This window comes from Salvelinus alpinus, chromosome 14, assembly GCF_045679555.1.
Source record: "Salvelinus alpinus chromosome 14, SLU_Salpinus.1, whole genome shotgun sequence".
NCBI classification, from domain to species: Eukaryota; Metazoa; Chordata; class Actinopteri; order Salmoniformes; family Salmonidae; genus Salvelinus; species Salvelinus alpinus.
The window spans coordinates 12,611,072-12,631,914 of NC_092099.1; the positions used below are offsets into that span (position 1 = coordinate 12,611,072).

General features: G+C 41.2%; 2 protein-coding genes across 3 annotated transcripts; both read left to right on the plus strand.

Annotated features, from left to right (window-relative positions):
* The first annotated feature begins 433 nt into the window (after positions 1 to 433).
* On the plus strand, positions 434 to 13,784 carry LOC139538434 (uncharacterized protein C7orf57 homolog). Of its 2 annotated transcripts, XM_071340445.1 has the most exons (9): positions 434 to 617; positions 847 to 899; positions 1,134 to 1,304; positions 1,539 to 1,644; positions 2,192 to 2,288; positions 2,883 to 2,962; positions 11,250 to 11,288; positions 12,804 to 12,895; positions 13,288 to 13,784. In XM_071340445.1, the coding sequence occupies exons 2-9, from the start codon at positions 863 to 865 to the stop codon at positions 13,299 to 13,301; spliced, it is 636 nt and encodes a 211-aa protein (XP_071196546.1). In that variant the 5' UTR covers positions 434 to 617; positions 847 to 862; the 3' UTR covers positions 13,302 to 13,784. The 2 variants fall into 2 exon arrangements, with proteins under 2 accessions (XP_071196546.1, XP_071196547.1); XM_071340446.1 differs by lacking the exon at positions 11,250 to 11,288 and having other exon boundaries at positions 437 to 617.
* A 515-nt stretch (positions 13,785 to 14,299) lies between these two features.
* On the plus strand, positions 14,300 to 20,145 carry LOC139538433 (uridine phosphorylase 2-like). Its single transcript, XM_071340444.1, has 7 exons — positions 14,300 to 14,757; positions 14,874 to 15,009; positions 15,104 to 15,262; positions 16,081 to 16,195; positions 16,312 to 16,521; positions 16,720 to 16,866; positions 17,008 to 20,145. Exons 1-7 carry the CDS (start codon positions 14,699 to 14,701, stop codon positions 17,148 to 17,150), a joined length of 969 nt encoding a protein of 322 aa, XP_071196545.1. The 5' UTR covers positions 14,300 to 14,698; the 3' UTR covers positions 17,151 to 20,145.
* Positions 20,146 to 20,843: the final 698 nt, after the last annotated feature.

A 20,843-nucleotide genomic window follows, 5' to 3' on the forward strand; every position in this document is an offset into this window, starting at 1 on the left:
ATGGTTTGGGATGAGTTGGACCACAGAGTGAAGGAAAAGCAGCCAACAAGTGTTCAGCATATGTGGGAACTCCTTCAAGACTGTTGGAAAAACATTCCAGGTGAAGCTGGTTGAGAGAATGCCAAGAGTGTGTAAAGCTGTCATCAAGGGTGGCTACTTTGAAGATTCTAAAATCTAAAATGTATTTTGACTTTTTTGGTTACTACATGATTCCATAGGTGTTATTTCATAGTTTTGATGTCTTCACTATTATTTTACAATGTAACTTGCAAATAAGGTGCTGGGTGGATTATTCATAATTTCAATATCTTTATTTTCATTTAATAAACAGTAAAACATTATTATTATTATTTTTTTTTAAATCTCAGCTCTGATTGAAAGGAATTTCACATCCTTTCTGTTTTTAAACCCATTCACGACAAGCGGTTCTTGAACACGTCCCTAAAATGTCAACGTCCCAGCCCTGTTTCCATGGTAACAAAACTTTGGGCACAGTCTGTTGGGCACAGTCGGACGTTTGTCTTGTCACTCGTTGCAAGCTAGCTCTAAACCCATACTCGGTTTTCTCCGCGCTCTTTGCCAGTGTCCAGATTTGCAACCGCTGTATAGCAGGAGATGTAAGTAATGTTTTGCAACGATTCCTGAACATCACACCGCCTTGCTAGAAACCCATACTTACATCCATGTGCTTAAACGAACACCTATACTGTTACTGTTAGCTTGCTTTGAACTAGCTAATGCTAGCTGGCAACGCCTTATTGCTAAGCTAACGGTAGCTAACTGACTAGCCATTTGGCCAGCAGTGTTGGCAAGGATGACAAATGTGTTGCGTTCTTTTTCCATCAGAAAGACCACATTCGACATGGACACTGACACAGATCACCGACAAAACAACGATGGCAAGTAACTTACAGAGGGTCTTCAAATGTGCAAAGTTGACCCACATTTATTTTTACAAATTAACTGTTACCGTTATACTAACGTTAGCTGTGAAGGCCCAGTACTATTTGGCTAGTTAGCTAGCTACATCTCAAATGCTAAACGAGCATCTCTAAAAATGTACCAGGTGAATGTGTTAGTTGAAGTACCTAGCGAGCTTGAAGCGAGGCATAAGATTGTGTTTGTGTTTTTAGACGTTAACAATGGTGATGATTGTTCAACAAAAGCTGCCCCGACCTCCCAGATTCCTGGGCTGTCTGAAGATGCTAACAATGGTCCTGAGGAGAGGAGTAAAGGGCGCCGTACGGGAGTTAATGAGTCCGATTCTGCTTATACTAAACTGGCTAAACAAGGAGGACAGAGGGGTAAAAACGATATTCTGTTTTAAAAAGGGAAATATCACACATTATCTATCCTTTCATCTGTGGAAATAAAGTCAGATAACGTTATATCTAGCTATCTGTGGAAATGGGAAAATGACACACCCATCCATATAATTGGAAGGATTGCCACGCGAGACTACTGACGTTAGCTAGCGAGCTAACTCGCAAATAGCTAGTATACAAAATGGATAGCCAAGTTCTTCTCATCATTTACAGGTTTATTGTGGCATGAGGAGACCAACTTGGACACCAAACCTAACTCTGCATCTTACAAGGCTCCTAACTGGTTTTCTGGTTCTCCAAAAGCTAAAGAGCAAGCAAGGTAAAGGCAAATTAAAATGAGAGTAATGACAGTGTGGAATAAAAAAAAAATGTCTTTGTGTTAGCTAGTAATTTTATGGCTCCTTGGCTAGGCCAAGTTGAATTGTTTGCATTAATCATGCAAATTGCATATTTGTTTGTGGTTGTATGGCATGTACCCTATTGTAAAACAGGGGTGTGTTCAGTGTATTAAACGTTTTGCTACGTTGCGTGATGGTTTGTACCTAATAACACGTTTCCCTCAAACAGTGCACTTTCCTTCAACATCCTTTGTATGTTTGCTCCCTTTTGGTGGTTGTGGCGAAGTGTGGTCAGATCAATATGGGTGTGGTCACCATTTGAAAACTCATGCAGCACACTGTAGTGTATACACGATCACCCTCTGGGCCACCATTATCATCACAACATTCTTCAACTGGTCGTTCAGAACAGCACCGTCTCCGTTGTATCAAACATTGCACACCGTTGAGTCCTGCTGAACGCAGCCCTGTTATACCAGATAAGTCTACTAGTAAAATGGGTTATTTGTCCATTTTTCTTTCTTCCAGCCCAACTGAGAGTTTCCAAAACTACATGTCAACTAATGCTCCTTTTGGGAGTGATAATAAGTCAACTTGGGAAAGGGACTTTGATGACAAAGAGAAGGTGAAGGGAGAAATCCTTGCAATTTCCTAAAACAACTGTAACAATATTACACCCTCCCTATTGTGCCACTATAAATCGAGTTTATAGTTTATTCTTAGGTGTTTGAAGTACAGTATGCAGACAGACCTGTTTAGATCTAGATTTACTGATCTATTTCAGACATTGACTTTTTTTGTCAGCATTATATCACCTGCCTAGTATCATGAAAAGCCTAATGTTTTTGGTGCAGTAAAATAGTATTAGCTAACAAGGAATAGAGTTCTCAGACTAAACACCTACCGTATCCTGAGAACTTATAACCAACCACTTAACCACCATCTTTGGCTATGTCCACCACTGTTGGTGAAATGTATTTGGTTAGCATCAAATTGTCACTGACGTTTATCATATTTAAATGATTCTAGATTTATAAGATTCCTCTCTTGCAGTTGCATGGATCGAGTAGAAAGTGACCTAGTATGTCCAATAGAGGCCGAAGTTGCCAACTGAAATAGTGTGTTTCATCTCTTGTTCAATACACCTTTCATCTCTGTTCAACCTGACGTGATTCCAGATGATAAATGACTATTCAAGACACTTTGTTTTTATTTTCAGATATCTCCCAACAGCCAAATGGAGAACTTGTCCATAGCATCAGGAAAGAACGAAGAGGCAGCAGGAAATTTCAAGAAAACGTGAGTACGCCCTTTGAAATATTTGCACCAGATATCCACAAGATGGCAATGTTCTATTTTTCATGCACAGCAGAGTTGTGCCTCTCCAGACAGCTTGGGCAACTTGACAATATGTAACTTTATTATAGGCTCAAACTCAGTCATATACATTCAAATAATCAATGTCAAATAGAAAGAGATTTCAAACACATTACTTCAGTATGTAATTCCTATTGATTGTTAATGATAGGGGATTATTTATACTGTGAGAATACAATGAATGATTTACAGTGCCTTCGGAAAGTATTCAGACCCCTTGACTTTTTCCACATTTTGTTACGTTACAGCCTTATTCTAACATTTTATTAAATAGTTATTTTCCTCAATCTACACACAATACCCCATAATGACAAGGCAAAAACAGGTTTTTAGATATTTTTGCAAATGTATTAAAAATACAAACTGAAAAATCACATTTACATAGGTATTCAGACCCTTTACTCTGAACTTTGTTTTAAGTACCTTTGGCAGCGATAACAGCCTTGAGTCTTCTTGGGTATGACGCTACAAGCTTGGCACACCTGTATTTGGGGAGTTTATTCTCTGCAGATCCTCTCAAGCTCTGTCAGGTTGGATGGGGAGTGTTGCTGCACAGCTATTTTCAGGTCTCTCCAGAGATGTTTGAGCGGGTTCAGGTCCAGGCTCTGACTGGGCCACTCAAGGGCATTGAGACTTGTCCCGAAGCCACTCCTGCGTTGTCTTGGCTGTGTGCCTAGGGTCAAGGTCTTGTTGGAATGTGAACCTTCGCCCCCAGTTGGTGGTCCTGAGTGCTCTGGAGCAGGTTTTCATCAAGGATCTCTGTACTTTCCTCTGTTCATCTTTGCCTCGATCCTGACTAGTCTCCCAGTTATCGTAGGGATGGTGCCAGGTTTCCTCCAGACGTGAGGCTTGGCTTTCAGGCCAAAGAGTTCAATCTTGGTTTCATCAATCCAGATAATCTTGTCTCTCATGGTCTGAGTGTCTTTAGGTGCCTTTTGGCAAACTTCAAGCGGGCTGTCATGTGCCTTTTTTACTGAGGAGTGGCTTCCGCCTGCTCACTCTACCATAAAGGCCTGATTGGTAGAGTGCTGCAGAGATTGTCCTTCTGGAAGGTTCTCCCATCTCCACAGAGAAATTCTGGAGCTCTGTCAGTGACCATCGTGTTCTTGGTCACCTCCCTGACCCAAGATCCTTCTCCCCCGATTGCTCAGTTTGGCCAGGCGGCCTGCTCTAGGAAGAGTTTTGGCGGTTCCAAATTTCTTCCATTTTAAGAATGATGGAGGCCACTGTGTTCTTGGGGACCTTCAATGCTGCAGAAATTCTTTGGGACCCTTCCCCAGATCTGTGCCTCGACACAATCCTGTCTCTGAGGTCTGCGGACAATTCCTTTGCCCTCATGGCTTGGTTTTTGCTCTGACGTTCTCTGTCAACTGTGGAACCTTATATAGACAGTTGTGTGCCTTTCCAAATAATGTCCAATCAATTGAATTTACCACAGGTGGACTACAAGTTGTAGAAACATCAAGGATGATCAATGGAAACAGGATGCATCTGAGCTCAATTTTGAGTCTCATAGCAAAGGGTCTGAATACTTATGTAAATAAGGTATTTATGTTTTTTATTTGTAGTAAATGTGCAAAAATGTCAACCTGTTCTCGCTTTGTCAATATAGGGTATTTTGTGTAGATTGAGGATTTTTGTATTTATTTAATCCATTAACAAAATGTTAGTCAAGGGGTCTGAATATTTTCTGAATGCACTGTATAATATTATAAATATTAAACAGAATTACCATTACAGTCATTTTGCCAAAATGACAACTTTTATTTTTACTGTCTTTTGGATATGACTTCAGGACCCCTCCCACTTGAATTGCAGTGCCACTATTGCACAGGGTTTCTGTTTGGCAACAAATGCATTTGATCAGTTTCCTAAGAACAAATTCTTGGAAAACTTGATATAAAACATATTTTTTTCAATATCATGTGTGTTTGGGGTTATTGTCAAGTTTGTCTCCTGGCAGAGGCAACCAGATTTTGGGGCAAAATGTCCTGGTACTGGGTAAAGTTCATAATGACGTTGACCTTAACAATTGCCGCAGGACTAGTGGAAGCAAAATAGCCCCATAACAAGATCCACCACCGTATTTTGCAGAAGGTAAGGGAGTCTTTTCTGCTCATGCGTTCTCATACAGGGGCTCCGATAACTCTGAACGCGGAACGAGGGAGATCTCGGTTTTGTTGTTTTGAAAGTGTATTGAAAGTCTTAGTTCTTGGATCCTGCGATGCAGTTGGCATCAGTTTCTGGGACTGCTAGTCTCTGTCCAGTGATCCTGCCGACCAAGGACTGGTCTAACAAGCTATTTGGTGTAGCAGTTAGCCTAGCTGCTAGCTTGATTTTCTTGAGGGCTTGAATGCAGCTCGCAATGCGGTTAGCCATTGTGGCTGGGGCCATGGATTGTCCCGTGTTTGTGGCTGTCTAGATCCCTGCTGTTTGTTTTCAATCTTCCCTGTGACCTGCCCTGTCTGGAACTGTGAGGAGTACCAGCGTATCCTACATTTCTAGCTACCATGACAAAGACCAAAGCCAGTGGGAGTACCGTTAAGGACAGTGGTGTCTCTCTATCACACGTGAATGAAAGCGTTCTACAAGCAGTTGTTACAACAACAAGAAAATAGCTTGTGTTTTGTCCAAATGTTGGTGGGTTCAACTAATAAAAGAATGGAAGACCTGACCAGAGAGGTCCAGGACCTGAAGAACAGTTTGCAGTTCTCCCAGGGTCAGCTCGATGAGTTGAAACAGGAGAACAGCAAGATGACAGCAATCAGTAAGTCATTGAGAGAGGACATCAGTTCTGTGTGTGAATCCATGATAACAATGACGAATAAATCTCGAGGGACAATCAAGGCGGAACAACATGGTTGTGGTTGGAAGAGTCTGAGGACCAAGTGAGGGAAATGATCTCTGAGAAATTCAAGATGGACCCCAGGAAGATTGAGGTGGGGCGCGCCCATATGACTGGAAAACCCACCACCGGCCCAGATGACAGGCCCAGGCTGATAGTGGACTGCTTAATGTATATATGATTTTATCTTGTTTGCTCTTTTCAGTATTATGTATATCTCTGATAAGCTACCCAGGAGCTGAAAATAGCCCATATTTATAGATGTAGCCTTAGAAATAAGGTTCATGAAATCAACTTGCTAACATCAGATAACATTCATATATTAGCCATTTCTGAGACTCACTTAGGTAAGTAATTTGATGATACAGCCGTAGCAATACAAGGATATATAGAAGAGATAGAAATGCTTATGGGAGAGGTGTCGCTGTATATATTCAGACCATATCCCTGTAATGCTTAGAGAAGATCTTATGTCAAGTGTTATTGAAGTTTTGTGGTTGCAGGTGCACATCTAAAGCCTTTTCTTTTGGGGTGTTGCTATAGGCCACCAAGTGCTAACAGTCAGTATCTAAATAATATGTGTGAAATGCTTGATAGTATATGTGATTTTTAAACAGAGAGGTCTACTTTCTTGGGGACCTGAATATTGCCTGGTTTTCATCAAGCTGTCTGCTCAAGAGGAAGCTTTTCACTGTAACCAGTGCCTGTAATCTGGTTCAGGTTATTAACCTACCAGGGTGTTTACAAACACAACAGGAACAAGATCATCCACATTTATACTAATACTGTAGAACTTTGGATGCAGTGATCACAATATAGTGGCTACATCCAGGAAAGCCAAAGTTCCAAAAGCTGGGCCTAAAATAGTGTATAAGAGATCATACAAAATATTTTGCTGTGACTCTTATGTGGATGTTCAAAATATTTGTTGGTCTGATGTGAACAAGACAGTTAACCCACTGTTCCTAGGCCGTCATTGTAAATAAGAATTTGTTCTTAACTGACTTGCCTAGTTAAATAAAGGTAAAATGTGATTAATAAGGAGCATCCAGACGCTGCACTTGATGAATTTATGTTAAGAAACTGTTATGTTAAGAAACTGACTGTTAGAACTGTTAAGGCTCCATGGATTGATGAGGAATTGAAAAACTGTATGGTTGAAGTGATGGGAGGGGTGGCTAATAAGTGTGACTGCACATCTGACTTACTGCAAATTGAGAAATTATGTGACTAAACTCAACATAAAGAAGAAACTGTATTATGAAGCCAAGATGAATGATGTAAAAAAAACTTTGGAGTACATGAAATGAAATTATGGGCAGAAAGACATTCACCTCAATCTTTCATCGAATTAGATGGCTTATTCATCACAACCATTTGAGCCATTGTATTCATGCATAAAAAAACATAATGAAAGAAAAGCATTGCAGGTTTGAATTTTGTAAAGTTAGTGTGGGAGAGGTGGAAAAATTGTTATCGATCAATAATGACACCTCTTGGCATTCACAACTTAGATGGAAAGCTAATGGGGATGGTAGCTGACTCTACAGCCACTCCTATCCGTCATCTTTAATCTGAGCCTAGAGGAAAGTCTTTGTCCTCGGGCCTGGAGGGAAGCCAAAGTAATTCCGCTACCCAAGAGTGGTAAAGCGGCCTTTACTGGTTCTAACAGCAGACCTATAAGCTTGCTGCCAGCTCTTAGCAAACTATTGGATTTTTTGTTGTTGACCAAATACAATGATATTTCTCTGTAAACAAATTCACAACAGACTTTCAACATGCCTATAAAGAAGTGCATCAACATGTACTGCACTGACACAAATGACTGATGATTGGTTGAAATAAATTGATAATAAGAAGATTGTGGGAGCTGTACTGTTAGATTTCAGTACAGCCTTTGATATTATTGACAATAACCTGTTATGGCTTTTCAACCTCTGCCATATCGTGGATTCAGAGCTATCCATCTAATAGAACTCAACGGGTTTTCTTTAATGGAAGCTTCTCTAATGTAAAATATGGAAAATGTGGTGTACCGCAGGGCAGCTCTCTAGGCCCTCTACTCTTTTCACAAATGACCTGGCATTAAACAAAGCATTTGTGTCCATGTATGCTGATGATTCAACCATACGCATCAGCAACCATAGCTTATGAAGTCACTGAAACCCTTAACAAAGAGTTGCAGTCTGTTTTGGAATGGGTGGCCAGTAATAAACTGGTCCTGAACATCTTTAAAACTAAGAGCATTGTATTTGGTACAAATCATTCCCTAAGTTCTAGACCTCAGCTGGACCTGGTAATGAATGGTGTGGCTGTTGAACAAGTTGAGGAGACTAAATTACTTTGGCATTACCTTAGATTGTAAACTGTCATGGTCAAAACATACACTGCTCAAAAAAATAAAGGGAACACTAAAATAACACATCCTAGATCTGAATGAATGAAATATTCTTATTAAATACTTTTTTCTTTACATAGTTGAATGTGCTGACAACAAAATCACACAAATGATCAATGGAAATCAAATTTATCAACCCATGGAGGTCTGGATTTGGAGTCACACAAAATTAAAGTGGAAAACCACACTACAGGCTGATTCAACTTTGATGTAATGTCCTTAAAACAAGTCAAAATGAGGCTCAGTAGTGTGTGTGGCCACCACGTGCCTGTATGACCTTCCTACAACGCCTGGGCATGCTCCTGATGAGGTGGCGGATGGTCTCCTGAGGGATCTCCTCCCAGACCTTGACTAAAGCATCCGCCAACTCCTGGACAGTCTGTGGTGCAACGTGGCTTTGGTGGATGGAGCGAGACATGATGTCCCAGATGTGCTCAATTGGATTCAGGTCTGGGGAACGGGCGGGCCAGTCCATAGCATCAATGCCTTCCTCTTGCAGGAACTGCTGACACACTCCAGCCACATGAGGTCTAGCATTGTCTTGCATTAGGAGGAACCCAGGGCCAACCGCACCAGCATATGGTCTCACAAGGGGTCTGAGGATCTCATCTCGGTACCTAATGGCAGTCAGTCTACCTCTGGCGAGCACATGGAGGGCTGTGCGGCCCCCCAAAGAAATGCCACCCCACACCATGACTGACCCACCGCCAAACCGGTCATGCTGGAGGATGTTGCAGGCAGCAGAATGTTCTCCACGGCGTCTCCAAGACTCTGTCACGTCTGTCACGTGCTCAGTGTGAACCTGCTTTCATCTGTGAAGAGCACAGGGCGCCAGTGGCGAATTTGCCAATCTTGGTGTTCTCTGGCAAATGCCAAACGTCCTGCACGGTGTTGGGCTGTAAGCACAACCCCCACCTGTGGACGTCGGGCCCTCATACCACCCTCATGGAGTCTGTTTATGACTGTTTGAGCAGACACATGCACTTTTGTGGCCTGCTGGAGGTCATTTTGCAGGGTTCTGGCAGTGCTCCTCCTGATCCTCCTTGCACAAAGGCGGAGGTAGCGGTCCTGCTGCTGATTTGTTGCCCTCCTACGGCCTCCTCCACGTCTCCTGATGTACTGGCCTGTCTCCTGGTAGCGCCTCCATGCTCTGGACACTACGCTGACAGACACAGCAAACCTTCTTGCCACAGCTCGCATTGATGTGCCATCCTGGATGAGCTGCACTACCTGAGCCACTTGTGTGGGTTGTAGACTCCGTCTCATGCTACCACTAGAGTGAAAGCACCGCCAGCATTCAAAAGTGACCAAAACATCAGCCAGGAAGCATAGGAACTGAGAAGTGGTCTGTGGTTGCCACCTGCAGAACCACTCCTTTATTGGGGGTGTCTTGCTAATTGCCTATAATTTCCACCTGTTGTCTATTCCATTTGCACAACAGCATGTGAAATTCATTGTCAATCAGTGTTGCTTCCTAAGTGGACAGTTTGATTTCACAGAAGTGATTGACTTGGAGTTACATTGTGTTGTTTAAGTGTTCCCTTTATTTTTTTGAGCAGTGTATATAGATTCAATGGGTGTAAAGATGGGGAGAGGTCTGTCAGTAGTAGATGCTCTGTTTTTTTGACACCACACTCCAAAAAGCAAGTTCTGCAGGCTCTAGTTTTGTCTTATCTTGATTATTGTCCAGTCGAGTGCTGCAAGGAAGGACCTAGTTAAGCTGGCCCAGAACAGAGCGGCACGTTTTTCTCTTCATTGTAAACAGAGGGCTGATATAAATACTATGCATGCCAGTCTCTTTTGGCTAAGAGTTGAGGAGAGACTGACTGCATCACTTCTTCTTTTTATGAGAAACAACTAATGTGTGGGAAATCCCAAATTGTTTGCATAGTCAACTTACACATACACACTTACCCCACTAGACAGTCCTCAAATCCAGAACAATTATTGCATGAAACTCCATTCTATCTCAAATTGCTCAAATAAACAGCTAACCTGTTGTTTTTTCTTAAACAGATAAAGCAACACCTCATGCCACAATGCCTCTCCCCTATTTGACCTAGATAGTTTGTGTGTAGGTATTGATACGCCTCTCCTTTAAAATATGTTTTATGTAGTTCTGTTCTTGTCTATTAATGTTCTGTATTATGTCATGTTTTGTGTGGACCCAAGGAAGAGTATCTGCTGCTTTTTCAACGGCTAATGGGGATACTAATACAATACCAATTTCGACGCCAAAACCACTACTGGTGTGCATGGCCAGAGCTCTATTTTCATGTCATCTGACCATCGCATCAGTTCCAATCCATTATTAATGCCGTTTAACAAACTCCAGGCATTTACATTTGCTGGATGACATGAAAATAGAGCTCTTTGGCCACGCACACCAATGGTGGGGTTGGTATCGAAATGAGAATGAATGAGCAGAAAATAACCCCATACCTACTCTAAATTATGGTGGTGGATCTTTGGCCTTATGTGGCTATTTATATTACTTGTTAAACCAAATCTATTTCGCTGAATTATTGGGCCTTATTAGTATCAAATAATGTAATTTTGAATTTACTTGAATTATTTTATACAGTCATCTTTGCTGATCTTTTTCAAGGGTGTCAATACTTTAGGACCCCACTGTACAGTGTGCGTACAGATTATTGTTTTATGAGAACAATTTGTGGAGAATTTCAGTAACAGCTAGGTGTGTGTGTGTGTGTGTGTGGGGGAAAGGGAGCCACACAGAGGAGATGCATGTCTCTTCATTGGCTAGTCTAAGCCCCCCCCTTCTGTAAAATTAGATGTTTTGTATTGTATTCATTCATGGAAGCAAATGGGTGAAGAGAAATGTGTATGCTATGTGGTAAATGTGAAAGTAGACTGTAATGTGAAAAGTTGGTTCATTTTTACCAAGCACAACCGTTTTTATGAGTGTTAATTAAAGCTACACTCCTGGTGTATTTGTGTTTCAGCCCAGCAGCCCCGCTACCAATTGATGGGGCTGAAGAAAAGTAACTATTTTAACATTTACAGACCACTTTTGGATGCAATTCAATGATATCATCAATATAGTTTTTACCATTTCTGAAGCTATACATTGTTAACGAAGTCACTTGTTTAAAAACAATGGAGTAAACATTAGATGTTGCGTTATGAATGGTTAAGACTGTTTTGCTCATGAGGCAAGTTATGTTATTCAAGAATCAGTAGGTATAAGCCTCATATCATTAATTTTGGTGACCTAAATCGGATACAAATATCCCAGACTGCACCATTTTAAATCTGTAAGCTTCTGGAGTGACAATGTGCTGACAATATTCACTGTGGTAGTCTTGGACCTGGCTTCCGTAGTTCTCATACAATATTGCACTACCCAAAACTTCTCCCCCACACTTTTTAAAGAATGGATAATGCCCATGTGATGTGGCTAATGCATAGAGTTAAAGGACTCCTCTTTGTATCTGCCCCATTATGGCATCTGTGACGGCACGGGTAGTGCCATTAAGGCTATTTTGAAGTAGTCAATTTTCTTCTTCTTTTGCGTTTGAAAAAATACAACGCTAATATTGGTGATTTACCACCAAGAGTGCTGGCGTCCTGAACCAAATCTTGTGTCGTTGATTTATTGTGGCCACTAAGATGTTGTTGATATAGCTTAAAGAAATGTACTAACCATAGTTAACCCATTTTGAAGAAGTAGACAATGCTCTGATTATTGGTTGATCGCACCCACCCATACGAATCCCCACCCAGTTGACTGCTTAAAAATGGTGGTAGGCCCCAATGGCAATGTCCATGCAAAAACAAGTTTATATCCATGATGAGTCCTCTAACTCTATGGGCCAATGCCTACGTGCCTGGCTGCAATGCTGCTCAAAGAGTACAAATGTCCTCACTAGTCGTTCCGCTCAGTTAGCTTTATGAACCAATACATCAACAAACAGATCGCTAGCTTCAAATAGTATTACTCCACAATTCAAGTCATTGTGCAAATGTTTATTTTTTACATTTGGCACCTGTCAGTGACCTGTGACGACTTGTCACACATTATTTATTTAACTAGGCAAGTCCGTTAAGAACATTCTTATTTACAATGACGGCCTACATGAACCAGAGATCTCTCTTCTAAGCATAACATCAGAGATAGCAAATAGTCACAGCTACACAGTCAGTCCATTCTTAGAAGCATAATGACTAACAGAACATGTTAAAATTGGAAGATATTGTTGACCAATTGTCAGGGTATAAAAACATTTATTTAATTATTAGCTCGACTGTCTCAGAGGTAAGTGTTTTCAGTCCAAATTCAATGTTTGCTGTTGATTTACTCCCCTTCACCGTATCAATATTACCATCAGCTGACTGATTCTCACACTGTTTTATGATTGTTTTGAAGTTTTATTGTTGTTGTGAGCCCTTGACTAGATCTAAATGCTCAATGATTTTCATGTTTTGCTTCCGCATTTTGTTTAGACCACATTCCCCCACCCCGCTGTGATTTAAATGCTTGCCTTTTGGTCTTGCAGATCTCAGAATTCGACCCCTGTCAACATGGGTACGCTCTTGAGCTTCGGCTATTTAGAGGACAAGAAAGGGGCACCCAATACGCATTCATCAAGTAAGTAGCTGTTAGTGACTGTGGTTTGATGTTCCAACTTCAAGATCATTTGAATTCAATTGGCAATTTTGTCTCATTGCTCAGAAGCACATTGACTAACTAATGAAATATTGAAGTCGTGTATTGATTTTTAGGAGCCAATAAATAATGTACAGATCTACAGAATTGATACATGGGGCACCAAAGTAGAGTTGCAAAATTACAATGCAGGAACCATTCAGACATGATGATATGCCTGTCGACATCAGTCGGGAACATTTTAATCCTGACTTGTATTATTAATGCATTGTTGTCAGTGATCATGTGATGGGACGGCAAATCAAAATGTGTGGGGAAACACACACATTCACACACATTCACACACACAAATTAACCTGTGTGTATCTCTGCAGATTCCAATGAGTAGAAAGGAGCAAAGGCAGTTGAGGACGACTGACTCCTCAATGTTCACCTCCACAACGTTCCTTCACCGGGGTTTGCCTGTTCAAAACCGCATATACTATAGGTCAATTAAAGCAGTTAATTTTGGTTAGAGTTATAGCACTCTTGTTATTCCACCTACGTGTGTGCTTGTTCCAAGAAGTATGCACAATTGCAAAATTAGATTGTACGTTAGTTTGCGCTCACAGACCCGTTCTGTGCCTGACGTTGTTGCTAATGAACTGCATTTGCACTGTAACACTAACTTAATGTACTAGCCTGAGCTATGCTCTTGTTTGTCTGTTGTAGTAGTTTTTTTTGTTTTGGAATGATGGTTTGCTTTTAAAAGGTGTCTGTGGCTTAGAAGGGCTCGTCTAAAAATGCCTGCTGTTTTGAAGTGTCTTTTTTGTGCCTCAGTGTGGTTGCTATAAAGATTTCTGTTTAAAAATAAATGTGTTGTGCATAGAAACTGTGGACGTGTTGTCATTCTCTTTATGTGCTCAATGAAGCACTCGTCGCCATTTTGAAATGGCATCTAGAAATGTATTTGTTGAGACACGTGGTCTCTACGAATTTATCCTCTTTACCACCGTCATCATAGTAGAAGTTGTTCTACGGATGTAATTGACACAGGATACAAAGTGAATATGAAATATAATCCACCCCGTAACGCTTAAATGAATGACTAGGATATGAAGCATATCAGAAAAAAAGTTGTTAAAATAATGTCATAATGTATTTTATTGATACACACACGTAGTCAAATATTTGTACACACTCAATTGCTTTCGAACCTGAATGTCATGAGATGCCCAGGATTCTGAAAATTACATTATCGTCTAGCTCACGTTTGAAAACTTGTCAGGACATAGAGATGTGTGTTTTATGTAACTTGAGTCCACCTGGCAATTTATTTGCATGGCCATTTGTATTTTACACAACTGAAGTAATTCATTGTAAAAAATAAAATAAAAACTATATGTAAACTGTGTCTAGTCAAGCTCTTTGGATCTGAGCCAAGTATTTGTAGCGTCTGTCAAAGCATTTGTTTTAGATCAGTTAGAGACCAGACAGTCACTGCTCCTCCCTCACCAACCAATCATTCCTGAGAGGTCACAGGGCAAAGCTATATCAGCCCCAGAATCAGAGACGGCACTTTTATTTCCTTCGAGCTGAACAAGTGTCAAGAGTATTTGGAAACTGCTACACAGCACAACAGTGAATATTACCTGTATTCTTTTTATTTTTCTGTCTAGCCTGAAAGGTATGTATTGCACTTGTGGCTGTAGGTAATATTGTGGCTCTAAGTATTGTTTGTAATATTGTGTTATATAGTTGATAGTAATTATACATTTTTAAGTATATCTACAGTGAACAACAGCCATGTCATCTATTTTACTGAACTGTATGGGGACTGTCACTGACCATTCTGAATATAGCGAGTGAGTATTTTTAGTTTACTTTGAGGTTTCATTACACTACTAGCTCTTGTTCTGCATTAGAGAGACTTTTATTATGACGTTTTCATGTGCTCTCTCTTATGTCAATGTTTTTACAGACCGGAGGTCCCTTTCAAGAACCCCCAGATCCATGTCAAGAACCCCCACTTGGATACAATGGAAGAGGATATTCTCTATCACTTCAACCTGGGTACCAAGACCCACAACCTACCTGAGATGTTTGGAGACATCAAGGTTTGTGGAAGTTGCCCAGACAAAATACTTGAAATACCTGATTTCGAAAAGCTACTCTCAAAGACAGTTGTCTTTTATATCTCCCCCATTGCAGTTTGTGTGCGTCGGCGGGAGTCCCAATCGGATGAAGTCCTTTGCTCAGTTCATTCACCAGGAGCTGGCCTTGCCCGGAAACATGGATAATATCACAGATATCTGTGAAGGTACCGACCGCTACTCCATGTACAAAGTGGGACCCGTACTTTCTATCAGTGTAAGTATTGCACAATGGATACATCTCCCTCACAAGATAATGGTCTGACTTGACTTTCGATAGGCTGTTTAAGACTTTACAACTTTACAACACAAAGTGAAAATGATTTATGTAAGCCAGTGACTGACACCTGAAATTGTGTAATATTATTATCAGATGTTTGGTGTATTGCCGTGTCTTGTAATAATAATAACAATAATTGATTGGATTTATATAGTGCTTTTCCACCTAGGTGCTCAAAGCGCTTTACAATAGTAAGGGAGGAATTCACCTCTACCACCACCAATGTGTGGCACCTACTTTAATGATGCACGGCAGACATTTTTGTGCCAGAACGCAGCTAGCATAGTGGAGAGGTGAGGAGTTATTTATTTATATATACATACATACATACACTACCGTTCAAAAGTTTGGGGTCACTTAGAAATGTCCTTCTTTTTGAAAGAAAAGTCTATTAAAATAACATCAAATTGATCAGAAATACAGTGTAGACATTGTTAATGAGACCAAGTTGAGATCAGAGGGAAGAGTGCCTGCCAACCCGAGTTGCTTCCCACTGGGCAGCTGTATCATGGTGTCACCGGCAGTAGCTAACGTGGCCAAATGTTTTCCTCCAATATTTTATTCCATGGATGATAGCAGCTTTCATGAATTATTTTGTACAATATTTGGTAACCATCTGGATGTCACCGTGATACCATCTACACATTGGGGGGAGCATGCACGGCGAGTCAGTGTTTCACAACACCAAGTACTACTTTCCCGCAGTTCCGTTAACGTTAGTAAAGATTGTTAACCTCACCCCTCTGTCTCTGCAGCATGGTATGGGCGTCCCCTCCATCTCCATCATGCTCCATGAGCTCATCAAGCTGCTGCATCATGCCCGCTGCATCGACTTCACCCTCTTCCGCATTGGCACCTCCGGTGGAGTTGGTCAGAGCGTACTCCCCCCTTTCCATTCTTCTGTCGAATGTTAACACACGTTTATACATGTTGATATAGTCGGGTAACACAGCTCTCTAAATCATGTCACTGGTGTCCCATTACAGGTCTGGAGCCAGGAACAGTGGTGGTCACAGACAAGGCGGTGGACTGCTTCTTCCGTGCCCAGTTTGAGCAGGTGGTTCTAGGTAAGGTGATCACCAGGAGCACAGAGCTGGATATGGGCGTCTCCAAGGAGCTGCTGCAGTGCTCGTCCGAGTTAGACGGCGTTCCAACCGTCATCGGAAACACCATGTGCACCAGTGACTTCTACGAAGGTAACCACATCACGTTACCCACCGCTGTACACTCAGCTACACAAATGCTCTAAGTCAAAGCTAGAGTCTGTGAGTTCGGTTGTTTTTCGAATGGTTAGACTGACCCTTTAACTTAGGATGTACAGTACATTCCCAATGCTGCCTACTAGCCTTCTGGCTTTGATCTAACTCAGCCTGTGGTCTGTTGTGGTCCACCAGGTCAGGGTCGGCTGGATGGAGCTCTCTGCTCCTTCTCCACTGAAGACAAGCTGGAGTACCTAAGGAAAGCCTATAACACAGGAGTCCGGAATATTGAGATGGAGTCCACCGTCTTCGCAGCCATGTGTCGTGCCTGTGCCATCAAAGGTGTTATTCAAAATAAATCAGTCTCGCTATGTCACTAATTTTGACAGGGAAAATTCAGTAATCAATTTTAATTTCCTCCTTATTTAATTTTTTTTTTTTTTTTTTTACATTTGTAACTGATGTAACATTTTTCTCCCCCAGCGGCTGTCGTCTGTGTGACTTTGTTGAACCGTTTCGATGGGGATCAGATCTCCACCCCTCATGATGTGCTGGTGGAGTACCAACAGAGACCTCAGGTTCTGGTGGCTCACTTCATCAAGAAACGCCTGGGCCTCATCGTCTAAGCTCCCTCCAATCACCTCTGCTGCCCATGGATTGCACATAGCTACAGCCTCAACTGTTATGTGGACATACACTGAGTGTACAAAACATTAGGAACTCCTTCCTATTGAGTTGCACCCTTTTTGCCCCTGACTGAAGTGGATTTAACAGGTGACATCAATAAGGGATCATAGCTTTCACCTGGTCAGACTGTCGTGGAAAAAGCAGGTGTTCTTAATGTTTTGTACAGTCAGTATATGTATACAGTCATGTTGATATGTTAAGATACTATTTAAAGTGTTCTAAAAGTACATGAAGATTTTACAGATGTGTTGTATCGTGTATGATTTGTTAAATGAAGCTCAAAGAGTGGGCTCTTACGCAATTGTGTGGTATATTTGTAATGGTGTTACAGTTGAAGTCGGAAGTTTACATACACCTTAGCCAAATACATTTAAACTCAGTTTTTTACAATTCCTGACATTTAATCCTAGTACAAATTCCTTGTCTTAGGTCAGTTAGGATCACCACTTTATTTTAAGAATGTGAAATGTCAGAATAAGAATAGAGAATTATTTATTTCAGCTTTTATTTCTTTCATCACATCCCAGTGGGTCAGAAGTTTACATACACTCAATTAGTATTGGTAGCATTGCCTTTAAATTGTTTAACTTGGGTCAAACGTTTCAGGTAGCCTTCCACAAGCTTCCCACAATAAGTTTGGTGAATTTTGGCCCATTCCTCCTGACAGAGCTGGTGTAACTGAGTCAGGTTTGTAGGCCTCCTTGCTCGCACACGCTTTTTCAGTTCTGCCCACAAATTTTCTATAGGATTCAGGTCAGGGCTTTGTGATGGCCACTCCAATACCTTGACTTTGTTGTCCTTAAGCCATTTTGCCACAACTTTGGAAGTATACCTGGGGTCATTGTCCATTTGGAAGACCCATTTGCGACCAAGCTTTAACTTCATGACTGATGTTGCTTCAATATATCCAGAAAATGTTCCATCCTCATGATGCCATCTATTTTGTGAAGTGCACGAGTCCCTCCTGCACCAAAGCACCCCCACAACATGATGCTGCCACCCCCGTGCATCACGGTTGGGATGGTGTTCTTCGGCTTGCAAGCCTCCCCCTTTTTCCTCCAAACATAACGATGGTCATTATGGCCAAACAGTTCTATTTTTGTTTCATCAGACCAGAGGACATTTCTCCAAAAAGTACGATCTTTGTCTCCATGTGCAGTTGCAAACTGTAGTCTGGCTTTTTTATGGCGGTTTTGGAGCAGTGGCTTCTTCCTTGTTTCTTCCTTGCTGAGTTTATACTTGCGTACTATTGTTTGTACAGATGAACGTAGTACCTTCAGGCATTTGGAAATTGCTCCCAAGGATGAACCAGACTTGTGGAGGTCTATAATTTAAGACTTGTGGAGGTCTATAATTTATTTTCTTCGGTCTTGGCAGATTTCTTTTGATTTTCCCATGATGTCAAGCAAAGAGGCACTGAGTTTGAGCCTTGAAATACATCCACAGGTACACCTCCAATTGACTCAAATGATGTCAATTAGCCTATCAGAAGCTTCTAAAGCCATGACATCATTTTCTGGAGTTTTCCAAGCTGTTTAAAGGCACAGTCAACTTAGTGTATGTAAACTTCTGACCCACTGGAATTGTGATAGTGAATTATAAGTGAAATAACCTGTATGTAAACAATTGTTGGAAAAATTACCTGTGTCATGCACAAAGTAGATGTCCTAACCGACTTGCCAAAACTATAGAAATTTGTGGAGTGGTTGAAAAACGAGTTTTAATGACTCCAACCTAAGTGTATGTAAACTTCCGACTGCAGCTGTATATATTGTGTTGCTTTTGACTACCTTGACTGTGTAGATGAAATTGTTGGTTTCTCTGTAACTACACTGAACACAATTATAAACGCAACCTGTAAAGATCCCAGAAATGTTCCATATGCATAAAAAGCTTATTTCTCTATTTTTTGGGGCACAAATTTGATTACATCCCTGTTAGTGAGCATTTCTCCTTTGCCACGATAATCCATCCAGCCAACTGATGTGGCATTTCAAGAAGCTGAATGAACAGCATAGGTGCACCTTGTGCTGGGGACAATAAAAGGCCACTAATATTTGCAGTTGTGTCACACAACACAATGCCACAGATATCTCAAGTTTTGAGGGAGCGTGCAATTGGCATGCTGACTGCAGGAATGTCAGCCAGAGCTGTTGCCACAATTAACTGTTCATTTATCTACCATATACCGCCTCCAATGTCATTTTAGAGAATTTGGCAGTACGTTCAAACGGCCTCAACCGCAGGCCACATGTATGGCATTGTGTGGACAAATGGTTTTCTGATGTCAGCGTTGTGAACAGAGTGCCCCATGGTGGGGTTATGTTATCGGCAGGCATAAACTACGGACAATGAACACAATTGCATTTTATCGATGGCAATTTGAATGCACAGAGATACCATGATGAGATCCTGAGGCCTATTGTCGTGCCATTCATCTGCCGCCATCACCTCATGTTTCAGCATGATAATGCACAGCCCCATGTTGCAAGGTTCTGTACACAATTCCTAGATCTGAAAATGTCCAAGTTCTTCCATGGCCTGCGTCCTCACCAGACATGTCACCCATTGAGCATGTTTGGAATGCTCTGGATTGACGTGTACGACAGCGTGTTCCAGTTCCCGCCAATATCCAGCAACTTTGCACAGCCATTGAAGAGGAGTGGGACAACATTCCACAGGCCACAATCAGAAGCCTGATCAACTATGCGAAGAAAATGTGTCGCGCTGCATGAGAGAAATGGTGGTCACACCAGATACTGACTGGTTTTCTGATCAACACCCCTACTTTTTTTTTTAAAGGTATCTGTGACCAACATATGCATATCTGTATTCCCCAGTCACGGGAAATCCATAGATTTGGGCCTAATGAATTTATTTCAATTGACTGATTTAGTTACAGGAATTGTAACTCAGTAAAATATTTGAAATTGTTGCGTCTCTATTTTTGTTCAGTGTACCTGATGACATTAAGTCCTATGACTTTTAAAAATGTTTAAAGGATCTCGAGAAAGATGCTCTCTTCTGACTGTAATTTAATCAAATGGCTCAGGAGTTAGGCACACTGGCGTAGCGGAACTATATTTAGAAATTGAAATGCATCTCTGACTTCATTGTACCTGACATTTTAAAATCCGGAATAAATTCAGTTCGGGTAAGAGGATAAGAGGATATGGGTCCACATCCTCTTATTCAACATGGATTATTAAGAAATGACTAGCTTCAAAATGGAGATGAGACACTAAAGGATTGCAAAAATAGCCCAGCAATAGTCATATTTATCTGAACTTTGCACTGACACGTAGCCCAATCAGCTTATCGTTATAACATCCACGTACACTGAGTGTACAAAACATTAAGAACACCTTCCTAATATTAAGTTGCTCCCCCTTTTGCCCTCAGAACAGCCTCAATTCGTCAGGTCATGGACTGTACAATGTGTCGAAAGCGTTCCACAGGGATGCTGGCCCATGTTGACTCCAATGCGTCCCACAATTGTGTCAAGTTACCTGGATATCATTTCAAATCAAATTCTATTTGTCACATGCGCCAAATACAACAGGTATTACCTTTTTACGTGTAATTTTTAACTGTGTTTTAATGTTCTAATGCTACCTTACAGTTGGGGATGT

Excerpts from the sequence above, each read along its gene's own strand:
- LOC139538434 (XM_071340445.1), top strand. The coding sequence starts at position 863 with ATGGACACTGACACAGATCACCGACAAAACAACGATG. Across the intron at positions 900-1,133 it reads TCACCGACAAAACAACGATG|ACGTTAACAATGGTGATGAT; the intron begins GCAAGTAACTTA and ends TTGTGTTTTTAG. Across the intron at positions 2,289-2,882 it reads ACTTTGATGACAAAGAGAAG|ATATCTCCCAACAGCCAAAT; the intron begins GTGAAGGGAGAA and ends TTTTATTTTCAG.
- LOC139538433 (XM_071340444.1), top strand. The coding sequence starts at position 14,699 with ATGTCATCTATTTTACTGAACTGTATGGGGACTGTCACTGACCATTCT. Across the intron at positions 15,263-16,080 it reads GACCCGTACTTTCTATCAGT|CATGGTATGGGCGTCCCCTC; the intron begins GTAAGTATTGCA and ends CTGTCTCTGCAG. Across the intron at positions 16,867-17,007 it reads TCGTGCCTGTGCCATCAAAG|CGGCTGTCGTCTGTGTGACT; the intron begins GTGTTATTCAAA and ends TTTCTCCCCCAG.